Source organism: Ambystoma mexicanum, chromosome 8 (assembly GCF_040938575.1).
Source record: "Ambystoma mexicanum isolate Mex_15411 chromosome 8, UKY_AmexF1_1, whole genome shotgun sequence".
Classification (NCBI taxonomy): domain Eukaryota; kingdom Metazoa; phylum Chordata; class Amphibia; order Caudata; family Ambystomatidae; genus Ambystoma; species Ambystoma mexicanum.
The window spans coordinates 520,127,804-520,154,263 of NC_090929.1; the positions used below are offsets into that span (position 1 = coordinate 520,127,804).

At 45.0% G+C, this 26,460-nt stretch overlaps 1 protein-coding gene across 2 annotated transcripts in view; it reads right to left on the reverse strand.

Moving 5' to 3' along the window:
• Positions 1 to 26,460, reverse strand: part of PANK4 (pantothenate kinase 4 (inactive)) — a 751,790-nt gene that overhangs the window by 644,179 nt on the left and 81,151 nt on the right. Inside the window, exon 2 of one of the 2 annotated variants that reach the window (XM_069610203.1) lies at positions 21,208 to 24,300. The exons of the other annotated variant lie outside the window; for it this stretch is intronic. Within the exon in view, the coding sequence (XP_069466304.1) occupies positions 21,499 to 24,111 (2,613 nt within the window). The 5' untranslated portion in view covers positions 24,112 to 24,300 and the 3' untranslated portion in view covers positions 21,208 to 21,498. Of the gene's footprint in view, positions 1 to 21,207; positions 24,301 to 26,460 lie in introns of those variants that run through there. 2 annotated transcript variants of the gene reach the window in all.

The following is a 26,460-nucleotide window of genomic DNA, read 5'->3' on the forward strand; positions in this document are numbered from 1 at the left end:
ATTCAATAGGTGTCTATGGGAATAATGCAGTTACAAAACTAAAGTTGGAGCAGCACATTGACTTAAATTGTAAATGCACTTGGATATCAAAAAGAATGGTTCACTTGCAAGAACTGTTCATGGACTGCAATATGACATGGTCAGGGGTTGTCCTGGATACCTCGCAGTTAGTTTGTTATTTCAAAAAGTTGATTTTCCACACCGTTTTACTATTGGTGTTAAATGTAATTTTTAATAATCAAATAGTTTGGTGTGTGGGCTCATGGTCCCAGTTAAGGTCAGCCGACACGTGTTTCGACTGCGTGGGTCTTTATCAAGGCAAGTGGTGAAAGTTGAGTGCCCCAATTGGGGTCCTGTGTAGAATGGCAGTTAATCGAGTGGGTGAAAGATGGGCTCATCAATAGGCCCTGAATTCGAAAATAGCGGCATGCATATTCGTGTCCTCGATCCGTTGTCCGTATTTTTGGATCGTTTGAAAATACTTGGAGTATTTATAATTAACTTCAAGGTGGGGTCCATTTGAGGCATCATTCTCTTATCTGGAGGTGCAATAATGGTTTCCTTGCTTTTTAGAGGGGTTTGCACCTCCCTCAGAACAAAGTTAGCTACAAACATCAGGCACGATATCCCAATGCCTGTATACTACTCATCCAGTTGGTGTGGTATAATGGTGGTGACATACAACTCTAGCATGGAGTGAGTTTGTGGTGTGGTTCTATCCAAGGGGAGCCTGGTTAGCTTGAAGCCAACAGATACCATGAGCTACTTTTGACTCAGCATAGCTGTTTGATAGGTTCGTCCCATTCGTGCCTTCCCATCCTGTCACTCTTTTTGCTACTCATCCAGTTGGTGTGGTATAATGGTGGTGACATACAACTCTAGCATGGAGTGAGTTTGTGGTGTGTAGGGATTGGTTGACATTTGCTACGACGTTTGGGGTGATGGTTATTTCTTTTTTGGTCTGACATTTTCCTCAAGGTTTAGTGGTTGTATTGGATGGGTCAGTGTGGGTAAGGGTAAGATCTATTGGGTTGGGGAGGTATTTCTCAGTTGAGAGAGTTGTGTCAGTCGTTAATTTGAAATTATGAGAGTTCCAAATATCAGTGTTTCTTTGGAGCACATGGGCAAGCGAGAAAGATATCCGAAGAAGGGCCCTTGCTTGCTGTGAGTCACCGCCCCTCCCAGACTCTGCCAACTAGTTGTCAGGAGCCTGTTGATACCGCCCCCTTAACATGCATTATGCCGTAGTCATTGGCCTGACGTAACCTGCCTTGCCACTATCCTCCTACAACCTCTAGGATGGCTTTCTTCAGGCCTGTCCGTGGTCTTCATTTTGCCCTCTTGTAACCAGGATGGCTACTCTCTCTATGCAGTGTTCTGCTTTTCCTATCTGCATACTGCGTTTTGCATTGGCATCCTGCAACCACTGATTGACTTTGAAACCTTGCTGTTTTGCATTTTTCTCCAGCATCCACGGTCAGTCTCTTCCCTGTCTGTGCTGTTTTTTACATTGTAGGTGATAGTTGATGCAGTCCCTGGACCATGTTGTGAGGCTTTCCCAAGCTATTCACGCACCTTTCATCTGCCTTTTTAGGAGCAGCACTACCAGCATGTTTCATTACTGCAAATGTTCCTGCTCTCCACCTTTTTGTTCCTACCGTGTCGCCTAGCCCCCGAAAACCTTTGCTGAGGAATTCCAAATGTTCATACAACTACCTTTACCTGCATTTGTGATGTAGCCCACCCCCCCCACCACAGAGGGAGGCTTTTCAATGTTGCTTGCAACCTAACCCGTACCTGCTTTGTGATGTAGCCCCTCTCATTATAGGGTCAGGCTTTTCCATGTTGCATTGACCTACCTTGTACCAGCACTTAACTTTTTTTGCATTTTGTACCTCTCTCCTAGCCCCCCCCCCCCACTACCCCTCCTCCTCCTTTACCCTTTTTCATGTTTCAGCACTTGCATGATCCAAATCGCCTCATGGCCTACTATGAATGCTTTTGATTGTTGTTCATCCTTTCCGCCAACCTCCTTGCACTTCCCTCCTCCCCCTCTCCCCTGCTCTCATGTTATAGCACTTGCACGTTCCAAATGGTTGAAGTTCTTTTAAACGTTTTTATTTTATACCCCCTCTCCCTTTTTGTCTTAATGCGCCTTGAAACACAATTTCTGCTGTTTAGTGCACATTACAAATAATCAATAAACAAAATGAAACATGATTAGTTTAGTAATGTGTATAAAAGAGAATGAATGACACACATGGGGACATTTCAAGTATATTGGATAATCTATTATGGACAAAGGTTTAGAGTTTGCATCTTGTACACAAGTTGGATTTGCTGCACTTTATGTACTGGCTCCTAGTTACCAAGTGGTAGCTCCTGCCTAACACGTGATGCCCGATACCCAGGAGTTGCTTAGGTAGATTTTCCATTTTTATGTGAAATCCCCTTAATTTGTGAGTCTCCTAGCACTTTTTGCTGGACTACGGGATATTTTTTGTTCAGCTCCCCTGAGTGAGTGGGAACCTTTTTCCACACTCCCTATCTTTGGGATCCTTTTTGTATTTCTTTTTTAACTTTTTCTTGGAATCGTGCTTTCCTTCACATTTTGTGGCATCTGTCATTGTCTTTCTCGGAACACAGCACTCTGTGCAGTGTTTCTTTGAGCCCCCTGAGCTTCCCTTTTTATTTTCAATTATTTCCCTTATGGGAACACATGTTTCCAAGGGCAGAGGGATATTTTTATCCTTCATAACTTTTTTTTTATATTGTGAGATCAGCACTCCCCACCTTATGTGGAGTGCTGAGGGGCTACACTGTATCCACTTTCTCACTGCTCCTGTAACTTTTTGGTTGCAGTTACAAGCTAATCTGAATGGCTGGTGGCAGTAGTTTTATCCTACCTATGTTTGCATTTTTTACTCCCAGGCTGTACTCGCAGTCGCACTAATGCACAGAAGGGTCACCATTAACCCGAAATTGTGACAGTTTCTTTTTACGCCCATTCAAGATGGCTTGTCCTTTCTTGGTCCTTCCTCTGCTGTACAGGGTGGAGGAGGTCCTTGTTTGACTTTTATTTTCTGCGTGATCCCGATGTGAAGCCTCCCAAGGTACCTTTGTGTCTGTGAGAACAGGAAGCATGGGAGTACTCCGAAACTTCACTGGTCTTTTTCTTCTGTTGTGCCTGCCTGGATCCAGTTCCAACTGGGAAGCTGGCTGTCCTAAAAGGACAGCCACCACCCATAGTTGGAATGGTTCATGTTTGGTGATTGGCTGTTTTCCTGCATAAGCAGCCTGGATCCTGAGGCTGAAGGAGAGCTGACCAATGGAACTGAAGAGCCAATGAGGAAGGAGAGAGATGGCTGCAGCCACTTCCAGACGACAGGAGATGCCTTCTGAGTACCTGCTGATGTCCGCCCCCCCTCTTCCAATTGTCAGTAGAGCCCCGAAAAGGATGTCTCGCCCTCTTAGACTGGTGGGAGCAATCAGTCTCAAGACAACCTGCCTTTTGAGCCATCCCACGACGAGCTGTGACCCCAAACTGCCAATACCCTGGGATCTGTAGCCATTTTGCAGTACATTGCCTTCCGAAGATCGAATCCTCCGGAAAATGTTGACTTCTTCTGGAGCTTCAGGCAGATTTCCACTCCTTGAAGTCACCTCAGTGCTGGACTGAGAAAGCGAGAAGAATCGACCAGGTGGTAACTGTTATTCACTGGTTCTTTGAAAAGGGTGCCAAAATCGCAGAACCATGAAGAATCCTTTGCCTGGAACCTGTTCACTCGACTGCTGCTGCGAGATCCATTCCGGTGTCCCTTATTTTGTCTGCTTGACCAAGAATCTAGTGACCGGGTCAGCTGTTGCTGCATCGGGGGGGCATTGCGCTGTATCCACGTCTTCACTTTTAGGGTACTGTGCAACTGTTGCTGGAGTGCTGATTCGTGTGTTTGGGAGCTCACCTATCGTTTGCCCAGGCCCAATGCCTCTATGCCTTCAGGGAGCCTTCCTTGAGGTCCCTGCAACTCCCCAACAAAGAGTGTTACATACTTGCTACTGAAGACTTCCTCTGGAACTCTTTACTTTCTACAGCTTTATTAGTAAAACATAAGTAATATAATCCATGTAACAAAAACACATTCTTGACAAGTACAACATAAATACATCTAGAGTTACAGGAACAAGTCCCCATGATTGGCACCAGTCCATGCCAATGCACCCCAACTGACACTATAACACCCCCAAAAATTGCTATAGATGATACGTTATAGGGAACACCAAATGAAACTCGCAACAAATCAATTTTCAACGGACAATATCTATTTCTTATACAGCGCTACACACCCATGGGTCTCAGAGCGCTGAAATAACAGATGGCATCGAAATATGTTACAGGACCTACACATTTAACACCCCAACAGCGTACATGAAAAAATGCCACTCCTGCGAGATCACTGACTCTCCACAAAATGCACCACTCCAGTGACAAAACCATAAGTCGTTACCTCATGTCTAAATTTAAAAAAAGGCTAAATATACAAAAACATATAATTAGTTTATCTAACTAAACCGAACTGTTAGTACCAAACTAAAAGTACACTAGTGAAATTATGTAACTATTTTTATGCATGCCAGGTACAGCACCAACAATTTACAATGCATGCAACTCTATTTGCAGAACAAGCTTCACATGTAGGCATCGAGATTAAAATTGGATAAGCAGGAACTAAAAAGCAGCTTCGAGGTATCTGCATTAACCGCTCACCAGTAGCTACCACTGTGGAACAAGGAGCTAGCACATAACTTCCACATAAGATGCAAACATATTTTGTCCATGATTTATGACCCCTTATGCTTTAAATGTTGTATAGATATGCTCTAATGTTTATTTAAAATGTGTCCCAAATGCAGTGTTATATTCACGTAGGTTTATTTGGCATCAGTTGGCCTGGACAGTCTAAAGTAGCTCCTGCTAGCTGTTGGTATCAAGCTAACCAGACACTTCTAGGTTACAAGCAGGAGGCAAATGGCTCCCAGCTCCCCTCAATTTCGAAAACTGTCCCATCACTACTGCCATAATCGATCAAGCTGCAGCACAAAAGGGCACATTGTACTCGAATCAGATGAGATGACATTCCAAGCTAAAAAACGCTACCCACTTAACGGGTAATCGCCAAAAAGACAACATATAAATATATATTTTTATTTTACCCAACAGCTTTAGAATTCTTACATGTCATGCTCCCAAAAGCACTATGTAATAGTCTACATTGAACCTGAATTACAAATGTTCTAATGCTGCGGCAGAGTTTCACGCATGCTTTCTTCTGCAGACTTATTAATTTAACCATAACAAGGATGCACCCTGCCAGATCATCTGAGACTGCTCTGCCAAGATGCTCACGAGGCCAAAAGCCAGCTCGTCATCTTTTATTAGTTCTTAATGACCATCTGTATATTCATGCAGGTGTGAGCCGGGGCGCTACTTCACTGTAATCAACATTATGAAACAAAGGTGTATGGAGCAGAAACCAGCATGATTCGTAGTAAAAAATGTTTTTTTAAAAAGTACCATTCCACTTCCCCCACCCCCATTACCAAATGGGGCTGCGTGGTGGAGTTGGGTCATCTCTGGTTGCAATGCATTTTGGTTAAAACCAATTGGAATGACAAAGCAGCACTTATGTCTGTGCTACACCCAACGCTGTGTTGAATGATGCATCATTTAGATTCCGTGCCTGTGAAAATGAACACCGTGGCGTCTGAATTATACCTGGTCAATCCAAAATGATAACGAAATGCCGGCTCAGTAATTGGTTGACAGTGAACATCTGACTCCTCATCCTTCGAGAGCGTATTAAAGCAGGGTTTTTCTTTTTAATCATGATTGAGAACTGATACATGGAGAGAGATGTGTTCCTACCAGTGCTTGATTCCAAAATAGATTGTAATTGCTTTATACAAATTCAATTGGATAATATTAGCATCGTGTTCAAAGAACTTGAGATTATTAGGTGAAATGTTATTTGTCTTCATTCAATCAAGTATTTTTATTAGTTTGAGCTGTAGTCTCAATTGTCATTGTGCATAGTTTCTGCACAATATTGTAACCTGATTCAACACATGCGTGCATACCAACAGTATTATAAACGTGCTATTGCAGAAGGTTGGTGCGAGGTAACATAGTGCATACTTTATTTCAAAGAACAGCAGCACAGAGTGACAGAACACATCTAAAAAATCAAAAAATCACAATTAATTTTGCAAGTAGTCCAGGGTCGACAGAGTGGCTGCGTTTCGGCACAATAGATTAACCACCTTCATCAGGACAGGACTCTGTGGACGGATGAAGAGTAAACCTATTTAAGTATACTAGACTGGTATCTAGTATGCAAAAGTAGCACTTAATATAATCCGATAACTCCATAATTTGGCCACTATTCTAAACAAATCTTTCTCAAATCCAAAGGAATGGTGTACAGTATGTAGTTCTCGGGATGCTGGAGAAGGCTACTGAGTGCTGAAATGAAACGAAACCCAGCTGATAACCGTGGGCAAGAGGTAAATGCTGCAGAGGAGACATTCGCTGCTTTTCAAACATTCAGTGCAGTTTAAATATTTTGATATATACATAGATATTTTTTCTTTTTTGATCTGTGTTACGGGAATCTCGAGTGCACATTTATTACAAGTGCAAAGTAGCCAGAGATGTGTGTTTTTTTTTATAAAATAGAAAAAAATTCTTTTAACTGGGCCGATTGCAAGCAGGTGCCTATCTTGCTTTCCCCATGTGAAGTCGTGAGCATAAAAGAAAACGGTCATGCAAATAGTCTTGCAAATGTCTTTTGATTTTGGATTGTGACTATTATTTTTAACACTTTTAGCTCTGGATAAGTTAGCAAAATTGATTCACACTATGTTTCTTATATGTGCAAAGCCTTAATCTTTTACTCAAAGACCTCTTCTATTAGAACCCTTTTCAATCTCTGTCTAGAGAAGCCATTTTTAGGAACAGTTAAACGTTTATGAATTGTGCTGAATAGACCGTGATGACCATATTTGCTAAACACATTGTTGAAGGGGTAGGAAGGTGCCTAAACTGGGACTTTTCCAGTACTTTGTACTTGCAATGCAGTACCGAAGTATGTCTGCAAGTATGCTTGAGCGATACTTGTACCTCTGAACCTTTTAGGGCTCCAGGGTGGGTGAAAGCAGACGATTAAGCTTTGGGCGTGTGAGGGCCCATTGAATTATGCTAGCATATAAAGGGCCTGGCTGGTGGTTGATCTATTTGCAATGCGGGTGTGACCCGCCGAAAGCGTGCGAGTTGAGAGCTATGGATACTGTGTACAAACTCAATCTGCTGGATGACATCTTTGCGCAAACACAAGCAAGACGTGGCTGTGACAGCTGCCGGGGGAAGCCGCAGCCCTCTGGGGCTGCTGCCTGTGCAAGTGAGATGGAGTGGCGAGGCAGATCTGATCCTGAGTGGGTGCGGTTCGACCTGTGATTTTCAGTGCTAGTTGTGGAGCACGAGGTGCTGTGGGAATCTGCCTGGAGGTGTCCCACCTCCCCACCCCCCCCCCATTGCTGCACACGTGGTCTGTGTGCTTCAGAAGGTGCCTATGTGGAGTTGGGAGGGAGGATCTGGTGGTCTCCCTCTGATGCTGGAGCGGTATTCTTCCGTTGGTGAACTGTATCTTGGCTTGCTGATGGACTTTTGAGAGCAGGCCACTGTGGTAATCTGCGGTGAGCTTGGCTAACTGCCACAACGTGCATAGCATCTTGTGTTTTTAAGATTTACTAGATGAGGTTGGGCTTATTTGTGAGACTTTTTAGACTGCTTTTAAGCGCATGTCTGATATTTTTGCATCACCTGGAGCCCTGTCTGTATTGGAGTTTTCAAATGTGCTTCCCTCCAATGGTGCATTTGTTTTGTTTGGGGGGGTGGCTTGCTTTTTGTCCTGTAACAATTCAACTATTCATATAGCTGCTTGACATTCATTTTGACTGCTTATCTTTTTCTTTTCCTTTTTTAGTTCCTAGATTTCCTTCTTGCTGGTGTTTGTTCTCTTCCCTTTCTTTGCTATTCTGTTATATATTGTCACCTTTGCACTGATTGTACCAATTCATACATTTTTGTAAAGCACTTTGGTGTAAGGCACAAAAGAAGCAACATAAATAACAAATGGATGAACAAGCAGATCTTCTGAACGAAAGTGAATGATTTCTTTAATAGCAGTGAGATTTATCAGCTAAAGCAATCTCATTGCTACTACAGCGGCCTTGGAGCCTATTCGTCATAGTAATGGTTTTAAATTTCAGGCATTTTGAGAATTGTGAGCTGCCATTGGAACAAAATGTTTTGAAGAGACAGATTAATGCCAATTGAAGCAGTAGAACCTATTCTGACCAGTAATAGTTTTTAATGATGAATGTTTATCAGAAGCATTTTATGTCCAAAAGTTGTCTATTTGTGGAAAGATTGATTGAAAAACACAGACCAGGTCCGCTGTACATTTTCTGAAACCGAAAACGTTGTAGATGATATGGTAGTGTTAGTATGCAAACACCACCTCAACGACTACCCAGTTTACCCCACTATAAAACAAAAAAGTAAACTTTGAAAGTTCTATCCAACAGATACCTCTACAAATACTGACAACACTCACCACTCACTTCAGACCATACAAATAATACATAAACTAATACCACACCAACTAATAGTCAGGGTGTTGGATCATTTTCAAGTCCTACACACCGAAGATGTCGAATCCGCGTTGGCAGTGTTGTTCGCCATATTTCTTACACGTTTAAGAGGCTATCCCTACAATTCTACCCTGGGGATATCTTTCTCGCTTGCCCATGTGCTCCAAAGAAACACCGATATTTGGAACTCTCATAATTTCAAATTAACGACTGACACAACTCTCTCAACTGAGAGGAAATACCTCCCCAACCCAATAGATCTTACCCTTACCCACACTGACCCATCCAATACAACCACTAAACCTTGAGGAAAATGTCAGACCAAAAAAGAAATAACCATCACCCCAAACGTCGTAGCAAATGTCAACCAATCCCTACACACCACAAACTCACTCCATGCTAGAGTTGTATGTCACCACCATTATACCACACCAACTGGATGAGTAGCAAAAAGAGTGACAGGATGGGAAGGCACGAATGGGACGAACCTATCAAACAGCTATGCTGAGTCAAAAGTAGCTCATGGTATCTGTTGGCTTCAAGCTAACCAGGCTCCCCTTGGATAGAACCAGGAGCTAAATACCTCCCAGCAATTTTAACCCTGCACAGTCTTGTAGGAGGAAAAACACAACAGAACATTTACCCTGGTTAATAATTGATCCAGCATCATCTTGAAAGATTACTAAAAATCATATTGAGAAATTCAATTTCTAGAAGAAGAAAATCCAGTCACAACATCCTGAAAACTGATCTCATCGACACACTAAACAGCAGTCCTTCTTTGGAAAGCACGCTTTTATACAAAATAGTACAATACAATACCACATATGCACAATATAAGTCTCAGAAGTGGCACAGCTTGCAGATATGCAGTTTTAAATTATGAAGGAGGTCTAGTGAGACTCAATACCCACTCTAATATTGCAAAACTGCCTTTCAAATCTGCAGACCACAAAACATTTTAATACATGGCTCTACTGGTGTTCAAACCTTGGAGAAAAGGAGACTTAGTAGGCGACTGATACATTTCAAGCTTCTTCTGAAGCAACCAAAAGCAGCCTGACAAATGAGCATGGTAAGCAGTAGAAACAAAATGTTAGAAGATAAGCACAGAGACCACTAGAGGGCACACAAAAAATGCCTGCTTAGACACTGCACTCCACCGCAATCTCTCAAAGAAGCAGGGGTGTTCCAACACCCACAACCTGCACTGTACATCCAAGAACCCCAAGCTAAGCAGAGAAAGCTGAAGAAGTGAGCGGTGGGCATCCGGACGTCAGAGGAACATGAAATATGGATGGCTCTTCCCCAGATACATACTGAGCAGCGCTCTGCCAGAAGGAGGCACCGGACACGCTCCCAGATGAGACTAAGGTAAGCAGGTACACTGCTCGGGGGTGTGAGGACAACCGTCCTGGGGACGGATTACGTGTGGAGATCGGCGTGGATGACTCTTGCACACAGAGCACTTCAGCGAGAACAAAGTTGAAGACTATATAATAGGCAGTGGGGAGAGCCCTGACTTGAGACAGAACAAGGTGTTGGGATGCATGCCCGGCTCCCCTGTCCCCCACCCCAGGGCGGTTCAGATTGAGAGCAATATGTTAGGAGTGTGTGTTTGTACCTAATGGCACGTGGTGGCAGGGGGAGAGAGGTTTATAGAAGGGACAACAGGATGTAAGTAGTGTAGAATTTGTAGACATTAGGCATTTAAAGCGGCGAAAATATACTAAACTGCCGCCATTTTTTGGAAGGTAGGCCTCGAGTGGCCAGGACCCAGAGAATAATAGACGCAGGCCTTACAAGGAATACTCTCCCATCCCTGTTCCCATCTCAGGCGGTAGACTATAAAAGGTCATTTTATCAACAAAGATGTTACTCTTTATTGCTCCACACTGCATGCCATGTAATCTGAAAGGAATGTGAATAGTGAAGCGCTGGTAGGGTTGTGCCAGTCCCTGAAGGACAATCTCATGGGAGGCAGGACAAAGGTCTTGAGCTGACAAAATATGTATCACAGATTTAGAGCACCCATGCCCACCAAACCCCAGTTATTTTATTTGTACTACCAGATGCCCACTATTCAAACTCCTAAATCCCTCAGCGATCGATGTGTCCGCAGAGGGTAGCCCAGGTAGGTGGCAGATGCCAAGGGGGAGCACAATAGATTGCCATGTGAATTGTACTGCGAGGTGCGCAGGGGGAGGATAACTAATTTAGGCCCGTGGTGGGGAGGCCTGTGGGGGTGCCACAGTGTGAGATCAAACAAAGCTCCTCGCATTCAGAGAGCCATCTTAACCTCGAGAGTATCCGCTGAGCTCATGTCTAATTAGCAGGTGCACATCATGTGGTTGAAATGTGGGTAGAGGAGCCTTCGCATCTAACAAACCAATTGTGTTGCTAGGGTGCAAAATCAACAAGGCCAAGGACCACGTGGAAGAAGATCCGACACCAAAAACTGTAGCCAATCACCTGGTGATCAATAAGGGGCAGACCATATGTATACAGGTGCTCACCAATGAGGATGATGAGATGATACCATTTATTGTTTGTCACGAGTGACATTGCTGCCTTTAAAATGTTCTGTCTGCTTTGAACTAGCCAGTACGCTGTGTAGCAGTACGGTTCGAATTCCCCTGCTGACATGTATATTTTTTCTGGAAGTAAATGTTTGTTATCCTTGAATAAAGGTGTAGGTTTTTCCCCCAGAGGGTTGTATTTCGTTCCTTGTCTGGTTGTCTTGAGGGCTACTTAACAAATTTGGTGACCCTGACGTGATCCCAGATTTTCCGCAGAGACCAAGGCTTCCTGGTCGCACATCTGAGTGGGCCGTGCCCACCTCAGCGACCAGTCCCTTGTGCACAATCTGGAGTGGTTTACAGGAGCTGTGTTGCCAACATTCCTATCTGTTCTTTGGAGCGGGACACAGCTCCCGGATGGTGCAGGCCATTGATGGGACCCCACAACAGAGAACTCGGGAGAACAAACAGATGCAAGTGCACCTTTTGCGGGAGAAAGAAAAGGGGGTGACAAGTGTGCCTGTGGCTGTTGAAGAGTGTGCGAGAACGAGGTGAGTGGGGTATTTTGGTGTGTGGAAAGACCACACGGCGGTTTGCCTATATTATTATTGTGGAACAAGAGGATAAAAAGTAGTTACGGGATCCTTCCCAATTGGGGGACGAAGGCAGAGCTGTATATTTTTGGGGATTTCCTCACCCGATAAAGGGGGTTTTGGAATGATACGTAGTGGATTTTTTTAGATGTTGTTGTTTGAGGCGAGACCGAGTAGGGTCCATGGTGATGATGATGTAGTGTATTGTGTACGAGGTGGAGGTGTGAGTGATAGTGCAGTGGTTAGCGAAGTAAGTGGTGATTTGAGGAGTGAGAGGAGAGTAAGAGGGATGGGCATTGTTATGTTATCCAATTTATAAAGCGTATATACGCCAAAGCATCTTGGCGCTACAAGAAGTACAACAGGATTCGGGGGCCAGCATTTGAGATACTTAAACAAGTAGTCTTTAACCCACGTCAGGCGGCAAAGTGGTCTTGTGGCACAAAGGGTGAATGGAATGGAATTGCATTATTTGGCTGCTGCTACAGAAAAGGATCAACTGCCCACCTGTTCTAGCCGGAAACGAAGCACCAGGAGGAGGCATGCGTCCTGGGAGCGAAGCAGATGAAATGGCCGTTTGGGGTGGAATTTTTCCTGCAAATACTCAGCCCCTGGAAATGCCAGGTGGACAATACAGAGGGACTTGAACTGCACCCGTTCTTGTACCGGCAGCTAGTGGAGTAAACAGAAACCCCAGAGAGATATGAAAACCAAATGGAGTACCTGTGCAAATCCGAGCAGCAATGTTCTGGAGCAGCTGCAAACGACGAAGTGTAAAGAGGCTGGGTGGGAAATAAGGAATTACAGTAATCCAGCCGACTAAGAACCAAAGAGGCTGTCACCAGTGGATGGAAATGGACAGGGAGAAAAGGTAAAACTTTACGAAGGACTCTGAGCTTAAATAAAAACAGCCTTGCATATTGCACCAAGCTGTGCAGTGGTGGTTTAGGGCAAGGACCAAGCTTAGAGGGCCAAGAAGCTGAGCACCAAGCTGAAGCAGAAGAGGACAGAGTAGGGTGCAGAACGTGGGAGGGGCTACCCACCAGTACCTCAGTCTTGTCCCTGAAAAGCTTCAGTCAACTGCAGCTCATCCACATACCCACTGCCACCAGGCAACTCCTGGGCTAAAATGCTGTGTCCTGCTTCGCAGAGTACAGCCGGACGATGATTTGAGTGTCTCAGCACATGAGTAACACCCGACGCCATAGGAGTATATGAGCAAAACAAGAGGCTGAATATAGATGTTAAACAGAGCAGGGGACAGAGTGGAGTCCTGGGGGACCCCACATAAAGGTGAAGCAGAAGAGAAGGAAGAAAGTGTTAGTGTCTGGCTTTGGTCAGTCACGAAGGACGTGAACCAAGAGAGAACCGGTCGTGAGAGGCTGGCCAGGGCAAGGCAATTCAGCAGCAGAGGGGTCCAGTGTGTCAAATGCCCCTGAAAGATCTAAAAGAATCAAGGGAGGGGAGCTGCTGGGTCAGCTCTCTGACAAACGGGTAGATTATTTTTGTGTTACAATAGACTGAAAGGGCAGTTCCGGAAATGGTGCCGACCACTCCGTTACAATATGTGTATGCCGCTTTAGCACTAAATAAGGATAAAATATTGAAATATCATAAGCAGTGGGTGGCCGAGACACGGGAAGGCTTTAATCGTGGATGGAGCAGGGCACAAATAAGAAATATTGGGGCACATGCATACGTTCTAGGCATCTAAATAAAAGGGCAAAAAGCTTCAAAAGAGGAAGGAAGTTACCCGCAGGAAAGCCAACGCAAGACCGTCCGACTCTCCCCACTGCCCCATCGAGGATCGATTGCTCTGCCCCAGCCGGATCAGATGCAGAGAGCCAGAGGCCCATAAACACGCCACAGTGTCAGTCAGGTTGTAAACCCACCCGTGCTACCTTAGGATACACCAACCCAATGTATGTCCCCAGTCTACCATTGACACGACTCCACACCATCCTCACAGGCACAATATCAACATATGTCCAACCATAAACCATCCGCCACCGCAAAAGGGGGAGTATTGATACGAAACCCCACAAAGATAGAAGAGGCCTTAAAAGGTGGCGCAGGAAGAATTAGCTTGATTGAGAATAGAGAAGTGGGATGGGCAGAAAGCACTATGTGGACTGGAAGAGTGCAGAGTGGGAGACATTTTGTTCAGGATCGATAGCCGCTCAAGGATTATTCAGGATCGATAGCCGCTCTCCAGGATGGACATTTGGAGAAGGGGAATCGAAGACAGCAAACAGGGACTTTGGATTATGGGACAGTGAGGTCGGAAGAGGAGATGGGTGGGGACCCAGGAGACGAGGAGTGGAATATGGTAGATTAGGTGGCAGAAGACTAGGCCCCGCCGGTAATTTTGCCATACGTGGGAAGTTTAATGGGGCCCTGATAAAGAAACAGATATGGGTGCAAAGCACTGGCCAAAGGGAAGGTGACAGAAAAATGCATAAAGGACCAGGAAACGCTGAGTATATTCTGTGGCCACACATGGATAAAAACAACTTAATAAAAAGTCTACCATCTCTCAAAGTGAGGGTGGGGAAATTGATCTATGCTTTTGAGGGAAAAAAATGCAGGTGTTACCTTGGCTGTGGGTTACTTGAAGAGCTTATTTGTTGCTATATTGGGAAAACAGGCTGACAATATTTGGGTGATTGGGGATGATATTTACAATGGTGCCCATTTTAATGATATTAGGGCACAAGTGTGGGCCACCTTGCGTTGTGCTTACCCAGATAGACCAGATCTCCAATCCATCATGCAGCGCACAATGGAAGATGAGCCCATTATATTCAACGGACTCAATAAATGTGCAGGGCAGAAACATGAGAATCATGGGATCAGTTGATTCCATTCTTTTATTTTGTAGTTAAGAAGGTGCTTCCCAAGAAGGTCCAATATGCACTTGACAAAATAGTAGGGATAGAAGCAAAGGGGTGGGCAGGGATACAACCGATTATTATACATCACTGTAAAAGGTTGGAAGCAAAACTAGTGCAAAAGAAATTAGTGAAAGGGTCCATGATTGCTGCATTACATGATCTACAGGCAGACAAGGGCGGTACAGGCAGATGTGAGAACAGCCCCTGCGTGGGCAGGAGGGCATGCCTGGAATGGGGAGTTTCAACCTCAATACAAATGATGGCTCCAGGGAGGCTATCCACGGGGAAAATTCGGGTTAGCATGCCCTCAAGGTTGAAGGGGAGGATTTGGGGGCATGGGGCAAAAATATGGGGCAATGATGGACATGTGGGAAGATGGGACATTGTTTCAAGGATTAGTTGTAGCAGGGTCGGTTGAGGGCTTAACCAAATACCCCCATATGACCCAGGAGCACCAGACCCCTATAAATTGCCCTATGTCCCTGGTCCTGTTGCGGTTCAGTACAGAGCACAACAACCACCTGCCCAAGCAGCCCCGCGCCCACCCTTTCCACAGCTGCAAGCTCCAGGCCCCAAAAGTCAGGCAGCATACACTGCCCACCCTGCTGCTTTGCAGGTGCCTAAAATGCCTTACAGTAACGTAGTCCCCAAATGGTACAGTTTTACACCATCAGGGAGTGAATGTGCTGGGGTGGGGGGGGGGGAATCCTTTTGCTTTCCCAGGGACAAAAACATATCCAGATTAGGACAGCCCACAGAGGCTTCTTGCGTACCCAGTCCTATCAGTCACTGCCAACCCAGAAGAGGAACCATAGGTGGGAGTGGAGCTAGGCAACAACATTTATTTTCATGGTGGACACAGGCCACACCAAATCATGCAAGGAGTGACGTTTTCCGTTATCAGGTGAGATCATGGACACGCAGGGCTTCTCTGGGGCAGTGAAATCGGTTCCTTTTACAGAGGAATTGGCCATCAAGGTGGTGGTAAGACAGTGGGAGATCCCTTGTCGTTTTTGGAAATTTCCACCGTTAACCTGTTGGGACGAGATGTGCTCAGAAAGCTAAACATGACCATCTCGTTTACCGAAAGAGGGGTGGTGGGGTCTACCCCGGGAATGTGCCACATAAGAGCCATGGTATTTATTCATGCCCTAGGGAGTGAGTTGGCCGCCTGCGTAGTGCTGATACACCCAGGCGTGTTCATTTACGGAGTGACAGTGCTGTTGAATGCAATCCCTGGCATAGGAAACGGGTGTTGGCGAATACCCTATATTTTCAGGACTGTGCTACCTCGGGAGTATGAGACGCTAGTGCAGAAAAGGTTACACATGCATTATTCAGCTCAGGCAGCAGAACGGATTGCATTAATAGAGGTCCTGGAGGCCTCCCAAAGGTGCAGAGTGACGATTTACTCCGATTCGGCATACGTCATACCAAAGTACATTCTGGTCTGGCCTGCTGGAAAAGGAGGGAATTTAAAAGAGCAGAGGGATCCCCAGCACAGCATGCTGCCTGTAAGGAAGGCATGGCATCAATGCAAGACAGACAAGTGATCACAGTTCAAGGGTGTTTATTAAACTTTAAATGGGTGAGATAAACGCCCAATCTAAATCTAAACCTAAGATGCGAGCAAACTATGAAAATCAAATAATAAGACCGTTCTAGAGAGTCTAGTCAAATCAAGGGCCTAAACTAAAAAAATAAATTAAAAAAATAAAAACTATTGCCAATACTTACCACTATTTAACAAAATAGTGGGGGATAATGTTCACAAGAATAGAAATAAGTGTTCACAAAATCACAATGTCAGGATGTTATGGCCTGGGTCTCCCTTCCCCACGTTTTTAGCACGGGACAAGGCGGGACTCTTGAGCACAGCACACTCCTTGGCTTCTCTAGCTTAGTTACTGTTCCCCTATATCAGGGCGTTCTGTACCCAAGTCTCTCCTCATGCAGAGTGCCGGATATGCAAAAGCAACAAAACAAAAAGTTCCTTCTGCTAATCTTCACGTCATGTGATTACCCATCACCCTTGGATCCTACTCAGCCGGGCTTGGATCCTTCACCTAGTCCTCAGCCTCCCTCAGTCGGGCTCAGACCTACCACTCACTGTGGACATCCCTCAGTCAGGTTCATACTTCTTCACAATATGAGATTCATTTCCCTTAGTTTTGCTCTCTACGTCCCTCGGTCGGGTTCACTACTGCCTTTCAATCACAATCTCTATTTTTTATATTCAAAAGTCTCAATGTCTTTTTAAACAACCAGCTACTTGTGGTTTGATCCCCATCATCCTGGCCCAGACCTTCCAAAGCGTTTGCCAATTCCAAAACTTCCGAAGGGCAATCATGTCTCACCGGATGACTCTTAGCGTCTATGTCAAGTGCAGGCTTCACACAATCACTGTTCGCACAAGTTCCCCTCAGCCAGATGCAAACGCACAATACCCTCACACTTTCCCAATCACCAAAACTTTAGCAACGTGTCCAGGACTTTCGATTGTACAAGAGGTTTGGCTTGACCCTTCTATGACCACCTTGACACCTCAAGTCAGCCTTCTCTATGACCTCTTGGTGCTTTTAGTTTGGTTTCAATAGCCTTTAAGCGCAACACAGTCTTTGTTCCGGACAGGGGTACCAGCCAGAGACCTCTGAGGGAGCGCGCACGTGGCGCCGGGCCAGTTTCTCTCTGGTAGCAGGTTCATTCACATAAAGACCTTTTGTATCTTAAGCTTTCCAGTCAAAGCAGCCCAGCTCTGGAACTCACTACCCTATCATCTGAGGGCCAACCAAACTTACCAACACTTTAGACAAAATATCCTCACTTGGATTAAAGAGAAAGACTGCCAAAATTAAACATTTACTTACTTTGCAATGATCTACTACGGACTGTAATGTACCTCCACTAACCTACCCTAGCTTGCTTGTAAATAATGTAAATATGTCTGTATTGAATATGTAGGTTTCCTGTCACCTACTAAGCTGTAAACCTTCTTGTCACGATTATGTTGTCCTGTGCCCTCATACCCTTGGGTCTGGTGCGCATTATAAATAATAAAACAAACAATCTTCTTAATGTTGCCATAGCAACCTCGAGTCTAACACAGTCCGGCCCACTCACAGGTTCTTACGACTCACCAGCTGTGCTGAACTCAGTGTTTATTTTGCCGCTGGAGTCAAGGACGGTACCACGATGGCAACAACGTCTCCCCCATGTACCACTGACATCCGTCACACCATTCACCAGCTGCAACGCCCGGTCTTATGGTTCGCTCATCAGAGGCTTTGCGGGTCTGGGTTGAAAATGGCATCTTTCAGGTCTCGCCGCCTTCCTCCTCCGTTTGAACTGCCGTCCTGGAATAGCTACTTTCTTGTGCGTTCGGCCTTGCTCAGAGTGTGCTCTCATGCTCCTCCTTTTATCCCCATCGGGGAGGGAAAGGGCAGTCAGGTGTGTGTAGTTGTCAGCAACTGCCTGGCTCTGCCGGACCCTTGTATTGAGACACGTCAGGTAAACGGCTCTGGTCTTAGTCCATTGTCACTCATGGTGTGAGAAAGTTTTTGTGATGGAAAAGAGGTCCGGGGGTACAGTCTCTAAATATCCTACTTGGCGTCTCACCCTTCGGTGTCCCATCTCCACTCCCCGAAAACCCCTCAGGTGATCCTCCCACACTGGTCCACCCCCAGGAACTGGATCCAATAGCGATGGCAGTGTCTTGGCCACCTGGATGACAGATCCCTGGGGACTAGTAAGTGAGACACCTTCAGGTTTTTCACACTGCCTTGCTAAATAGACTGACTTATTCCTTATCACGGCCTACTGCGGTCGTGAAATGCACCCACACTAATTTAAGATGAAATTACTCTCGGAAGCGCTGCTGCAGTGGCTAAGTATGCAGCCTACCTTCCTATACCTGAGACAGAAGAATATTCTGAGGTTGCAAATATGCGATTGCAGTTGCCACCGCCATATACATCTTTACCAACTAGTGAGAATGGATTTACAGAATGGCACCGCAAGAGAAGAAATTGTGGTAGAAGAGAGGGTGTGCACAATCCCCAACATATTTAGTTAGGAGGCACTACATGTAAGGTGGTGATGCCCTATGAGTGGATGGTAGTTGCATTTCAGCAACTTCACTATCCTTCTCATGTGTCCAAGCAACATATCGCTGCAGACATACAAGTAGGACTGGTTTGTCCCCAATTAGCAAGAGCCGTTAAATGTGTTTATTTTCAACTGCACGGGGTGTCAAAGTTACAGTACTGGACAAACACTGGACAGTAAGAGGCACCTTGCCCTGCACTTCTGGGCCAATCCGTGAGCTCCACAGAGACTACGCTGACATGAGAGAACGGTGTATCACACACTGTTATCTTATTGTGGTGGTATGCCCATTCTCCCGTTGGGTCTAGGCTGGTCCTTGTGCACATCCAGATGATAAATTAGCCACAAAGTTCTTGGTGAGAGAGGCATTTCCTCAATGGGGTGTGTGCAACACTTTAAGATCAGATAATGGCACACACTTCTTTAACAACTGTTCAGAGAAATAACGGCCCTGTTGAGCATAAAGCATAAGACGAGTTCAATTTACCACCCCCAGGCCAACAGCGTAGTTGAACGGATCAATGGTCTTCTAAAGGCCAAATTGTCAAAGTTATGCGAGAAAAACTGGATCTGTTCAGCATACGGACGCAGCCCTGCAAGTTTAGTTTAGTTTATTTGCTTGCATAGTGCACCGAACCCGAAGGTATCTGGGAAATTTTGCTTGCACATACAACATTTGTTACATAGTGGTGCAATTGTACATACATGATATGACTTTCACTGTGAAGTACAGTTATATACAAACATTCTATACAGGAGTGTAAATAGCTCTAGGGTGGAAACTGAAGGAGAACGGCTAGTGTTACAGATCATGGGCTAGGTCCTTTGCAGGTAAGTAGTGTGGACATAGTTAAATAGAGTGAGCATGGGAGGGAATCAGTAGTGGAGAGGTGTCCTTAATTCAACTGGCATAACAGCCAGGATTTTACCTCATTTCTGAAGGCCGGGAAAGATGGTCTGACTCTTAAAGCAGGGGGTATCGAGTTCCAGATCTTAGCTGCCATTACTGGGAAGCTGGACCCGCCTGCTTTGAGCAATTTGAATTTTGGAATGTTGAGGCCATGACGGTAGTTGGTTCTGGTAGGTCTAGAGGATTGCTCTCTAGATAAATTGTCAATCAAGTATTTAGGGGCAGAGTTTGATAGGCATATGGGTAATCATTAAAGTTCTGACTGTAATCCTGTCTCGTATCGTGAGCCAGTTGATGTTGCGTCTCGCTTGTGAGATGTGGTTGGAACGAGGAATGTTTAGAGCTGATCTGAGTGCTTTGTTTTGCAGCACTTGAAACGTATTTAGGTTTTGCTTGCTGTTGCCTAGGTATAAAGTGTTACAATAGTCCAGTTTAGAGAGTGCAAGTGCTCTAGCTAGAGTGATACAGCTGGTAGTGGACAGGAAAGGTCTGCATGCGTTTATTAATTTAGAAGTACAGGCGGTTGCTGAGGCTGTTGCGTTAACTTGTCTGGAGACGGAAAGGGTGGAGTCTAGTGTTTTGGCATCCTTTGACACTTTGATATTGTCCCTGACAATATTGAATTAAGTGTAAACGCGATCCAGTCAGTCAAGTCATTGTCTGGAGCCGATGAGCAGTGGCTCAGTCTTGTCATCATTGAGACAAAGACCATGCTCAGCCATCGATGCTTGAATTCCAAGAAATATTTTGTTCAGGAGTGTGGAGTCTTATCGTATGAACCCGAGAGAGTGATGAGACTTCGCTTATCGTCCGCATAGTTTGTGTAGAGGATTCCCATGTTATCTAGGTGGTCGAACAGAAGCTTTGTAAATATGTTATATAGGGTTGGGGAGACGCAAGAGCCTTTGTGGGACTCCACATGTGATTGGAGAGGGTTCTGCTGAGGCTGATGGAGAAAAGACCCTCATCATTTGTTTGTTTATTTAATATATCGCAGAACCGAAACCCTCAGGTAGCTGGGCGCAAGCAGTACAAGGATACTTAGGAAGCTTAGTTACAATGGTGGAAGGTAGGTACATACATAGAATGATAAACATCTAGCAACTATAAGCAGAGAAACATCAATTCTGGACATCAAGTGTGCAGTGATCAAAGGTCCCAATAGATATAACAAGATACAGGCAAGTGATTCAAAAGTGATTCTCTCCCGGTTGGATTATGGAAACTCCCTACTCCTAGGTGCAAGCATCAAATGTCTAAAACAATGTCAAGTGGTCCAAAATAACGGCATCAGAACAATCACCGGTAAACCTAAGAGAGAACATATCACAAAAGACAGAAAGGATTTACATTGGCTGGCGATCGAGGAACGCATCACATTTAAAGCCATTACCCTAGTACACCGATGCTTATATGGAAAAGCACCAATCTATCTAAAACAAACAATTCATATGTTTGTTTGTTTGTTTGTTTGTTTGTTTATTTATTGTGCGCACCGGACCCTGGGGTAGCAGGGCGCAAGAGAACAAGGAAGTTTACAGCTTGGTTACATACATTACATTACATTACATTACATTACAAGTTACAGGTTACAGAGCATGTGGAGTGGCCATTACTTGACTTTACAAGGTAAAACAAGTGCAGATAATCAATCAAATCCAAGGCGAGCAAGCAGTATAGCAGGTCAGTAGAGAACGAGCAATATAGCGGGTCATAGCGTGTCAGGTGAAATGTGAAGTACATGTAGAAGTGCAAGGGTAGAGAGTCATTTAAATCTCGTTCTCAGTAAGCCATTTTATGGAGTTCTTTCTGAAGTTGTTGAACGTTTGGTTGGCTCTGAGTGCATGAGGTAGGGCGTTCCATAATTGCGCTGCCTTGACTGGGAAGCTGGATCCTCCAATAGTGGCTAGTTTAAATCTGGGTACTAGTAGGCAGTTAGGGCTGACTGTCCTTGTAAGTCTAGTGGGATTTTTTCTGTTGAAGCGTTCTGAGAGGTAGCGGGGGGCTTTGTTGTTTAAACATTTGTGGATAAGGGAGGCAGATTTGAGGTTGATTTTTTCTTGGGTGGATAGCCATTTGTGATTACGTCTTATTTCAGAGATATGTACTCTTCTAGGGATACTTAGTGCCGCTCTAAGTGCATTGTTTTGGAGCACTTGGATTCTATTGATGATTTGTTTGGTTGTCCCTATGTAGAGGGCGTTGCAATAGTCTAATTTTGATAAGATGAGGGCTCTAGCTAGGATAAGACAGCTGTCATCTGATAGGAATTGTTTCCCAGCTCGTATTAGTTTGCATGTATAAGCCGTGGATGAGGCCAATGCGTTCACCTGTTTGGTAAAAGATAGTGTCGCATCAAGGTAAAAACCTAGGGTTTTTACTTCTCTAGCGACTTTGATGGTGTTACCATCGATGATGAAGGCTGAGTAGTTTTGGTTGAGTTTGGAAATGCGGGCTGCCGTACCTAGGATGATGAGCTCTGTTTTGTCATCGTTCAAGCATAGGCCATGGTTGGCCATCCAAGCTTGAACGATGCTGTAGACTCTGTTCACCAAAGCCAGATCTTCAACGTAATCCCCAGTAAGTGGTAGGAGAATCTGGGTATCGTCTGCGTAGTTAGTATAGGTGATACCCAGATTATCAAGATCGTCGAAGAGTGGCTTAGTGAAGATATTATAGAGTGTCGGCGAGACACAGGATCCCTGGGGCACTCCGCAAGTGATGGGAATCGGGTCTGCTGCCGCTGCGGGGGAGAACACCCTCATGGTCCTGTCACTAAGGAATGACTGTATCCAGACTATAGCCTCCCCTGAGAAATGGGCCGCCGAGTCCAGGTGATTGCAAAGGACTCTGTGGTCCACCAAATCAAAGGCGGCAGATAGGTCTAGGAGGAGGAGGAGAGCTAATTTACCCTGGTCTCTGAGTGAGTCTATTTGGGCCTTTAAGTCGATAAGGGCAGTTTCTGTACCGTGTTGTGGGCGGAAACCGGATTGGCGGGTGCCAAGGAGATGGTACATCTCAAGGAAGTTCTGGATTTGGGTGTATGCTATCTTGTCTAATATTTTTAGTAAGAAAGGCACCGTGGTGATGGGTCTATAATTTGTAGGAATGTTGGGGTCCAATGTTTGCTTTTTTAGAAGGGGGAGTACCCAGGATTCCTTTAGATTACGAGGGATGTTGCCCGTTTTGAAGGAGGCATTAATGAGTTTTGTAATGAAGGGGGCTAGATCTCTAGCCGCGTCCTTGATCAGTTGTGCAGGGCATTGGTCACCTTTGCAATTAGAGGGTTTAAGAGTCAGAATGGTCTTCTCTACCTCAATTACCGAGACATTGGAGAAGCGGAATAGGGGAGATTCTTTGGGTGTGGGAATTTTGTCCAACGGAGGTTGAGTTGGTAAAGAGGCTCTCTTTAGGGCAATTTTGGTTTGGAGGTTGGCCACTTTGTTGGTTAGTGCCAGTTGTATGTCTGTACACCAGGTTTTATTTTTGATGGAGTCATCCTGTACTGCGATAGGGGTTTCCAATTCTTTTAAGATGGAGAATAGCTCCTTCATACTGGAGTTGGCTTGGGTGATCCTGTTATTGTAAGTTTCTTGTTTGGCCAGGATAATATCTTTTTTGTATTGCGAAGAGATGTTTATTAGGTTGGTTTTATTTTCAGCGGTCGGGTACCGGTTCCATGCTGTTTCGCATTTTCTCTTCTGTAGTCTTAAGTTTTTTAGGTGGGGTGTAAACCAGGGGTTCAGGTGCTTTTTTGGTTTACTGTTCCTAAGTTTGAACGGAGCAACTCTGTCAAGAGCAGAGGACATGGCATTATTGAATTCATCCACTAGGGTGCCTGGGTCAGTGTGATCGGGAAGAGAATTCAGTTTGGGTAGGATATAGGGCAGAATATTAGCAGCTGTGATGTTTTTCTTGTTTCTGGTTAAGGTGGGTATTGCGGGCGTGGGTGTAGAAACTGTGGGTCTTTTAGTATTGAGGGTAAAGGAGATAAGATGATGGTCTGACCATGTTTGGGGGGCAATGGCTGTTATAGCAGGGTTACAGTTGTGACTGGCAATCCAGTCAAGGGTTCTTCCTTTGGTGTGTGTGGGAGTATTCACGATCTGCGTGAAGCCTAGTTCCGAGAGGGTATTGGCTACAGCAGTAGCCTGGTGGTCATTGAAATCGTTGAACCCTAGGTTGAAGTCACCTAGCACTAAGGTTTGGGAGGAGTTTTTTAGCTTCTCAGAGATAACAGTGGTGATATCTTCATTGAAAGTGCTAATGGGGCCAGGGGGTCTATAGAGGAGGTAGATGTTTAGTGTTTGAGAGTCGGCGGTGGGTAGTTTGATGGAGAGAAGCTCACAGGATTTAAGGGAAGGTGTGGAGGTGATTCTCATAGAGAGATCAGATTTGGCGATAATTGCTATTCCTCCACCACGTGCGTCTGGTCTGTCAGCTCTGAGGATGGTGTAGTTTTCTGGGACTGCCAGAGTGAGTGCCGGACCTGCTGCCTCGTGAAGCCATGATATGGTATGAATCACACTGCAACCTGAGATCAAATAAGACTGGTCTCCTCCGAGTTATTCCTGCAAAAAAAGCAAAAGGATTAGGTAGGGCCTTCACGACCATAGCATTCCTTACATGGAACAAACTCCCTTCCGCACTGAGATTGAAAACTAACCATCTTCTCTTCAGAAAACAACTTAAGACATTTTTTTTCCAAATAGGACCCTACCTTAGTTACTCAGCTAGCCCAACACTTCCTTCTATATGTTTTGTTCTATGTGGCCCTCGCCATGTCCTGTTCCCTATTTCTAGTCTGTCTCTTTGTAATGCGCTCTGATGCCTGCAGGCTGCAGCGCAATATAAACATATAAATAAATAAACAAAGAGAAAATGCAGTTGACATGGCCAGGCATGGCCGTCCTTGGAGAGAGTAGTCAGGAGTGGGTAGGGCAGGGATCCGTTAGGATGTAGGATTAGGCATCATTGGTCCGTAGCCAGATGAGGACTTCCCTGTCTAAATCTAGAATAAGGTTGGTCAGTTCTAAGATCTACGGAGGGAGTCTATTCCAAGATTGAGCGGCTAGAGCTGCCGGCTGTGGTCCGTTTGAATCTAGGAACCTCTAAGGTGTAGGCGTTGGACAATCTTGTGGGTCGGTCAGAAGTTCTCTTGACAACTCTTTCTACTAGGTAGGGTGGCACGATGTTATTAAGGCATTTAGAGGTGAGAGAAAGTGTTTTAAAAGGAGATCCTGTCTTTAATCTTAAGCCAATGAGCATCTCTTCTGAATGCAGAGACATGCTCTTTGTTCGGGATGTTTAGAGCTGCTCTAAGGGCATTATTTTGGAGTCTTTGCATTTCATCAATAATGTACTTATTGGATCCAGCGTATAGAGCATTGCAGTAATCCAGTCTGGATAGAATAAGTGCATTGGCTAGTGTAATACAACTGGTTTCAGATAGAAATGGTTGGCAGGCTCGGATCAATTTGCATATGCTGTAGATGATGCTATTGAGTTAACTTGCTTTGAGGTTGAGTGCCGAGTTGAGATAGAAGCCAAGGGTCTTAACTGCGGGCAACACTTTGATGACATTATCATCGATGTTGAATGAGGCATAGCTGAAGTCAAGTTTTTTGATGGCCGTCTCCGAGCCTAAGATCAGTAACTCTGTTTTGTCGTCATTCAAGCAGAGGCCATGAGATGCCATCCATGCCTGCATGAGGAGGTATATCTTGTTTACCAAGGCCGAGTCTTCCAGGAAGTTGCCCGAAAGGGGGATGAGGATCTGAGTGTCATCTGGATAATTTGTGTAGGTGACACCCAATCTGTCCAACTTGTCAAACAAAGGCTTAGTAAAGATGTTATACATGGTGGGGGATACACATGATCCCTGAGGGACGTCACAGGAGACTTGTATACGGTCAGCAGCTGCTAGAGGGGAGAAGACTCACTGTACGGTTCGCAAGGAAGGATTGCACCCAGGTTATGGCATCGCTTGAGAAATGGGCAGCTGACCTGAGACGGTTACATAAGACTGTATCATCCACCAAGTCGAAGGCTGCCGATAGGTCAAGGAGAAGTAGCATAGCCGATTTCTCATTGTCCTTCAACTTGTCAATTTGGGTCTTGAGGTCAATCAAGGCTGTTTCTGTGCCATGAAGGGGGCGGAAGCCAGACTGGCGAGAGCCTATTAAGTTATTGGCTTCTAGGTAGTCCAGTATTTGTATATGGGCTACTCTTTCAATAATTTTAAGTAGGAAGGGGACTGTGGTGATGGGTCTGTAATTAGTGGGTATAGATGGGTCTAATGTTTGTCTTTTGAGCAATGGTAACATCCAGGATTGTTTAAGATTATTAGGCACAAGGTCCGTTTTGAAGGAAGCATTGATGAGCTCTAGCTGCGTCCTTTATAATTTGGGCTGGACAGATATCTCCTTTGCAGTTGGAGGGTTTGAGCGAGTATGATTTTTTCTGTTTCGGTGATGGATAAAAGGTAGGGGCGTGCTATTGAGTGGGTTTAGGGGTGGTTGCTGCTGAGGTGAGGACTCAGCAGGTAGGAGCAAAGAAGCTTTATTTTTGGCAATTTTGATTTGGAGGGAGGAGATTTTATCTGATAGTGCATTTTGTATTTTGGTACACCAAGGCTTATCCTTAGGGGTGTTATCAACCTGAGGTATTGGTGATACCATTTCACGCATGATGGATAATAATTGCTTAGTGTCTGATTTAGCCTTAGATAT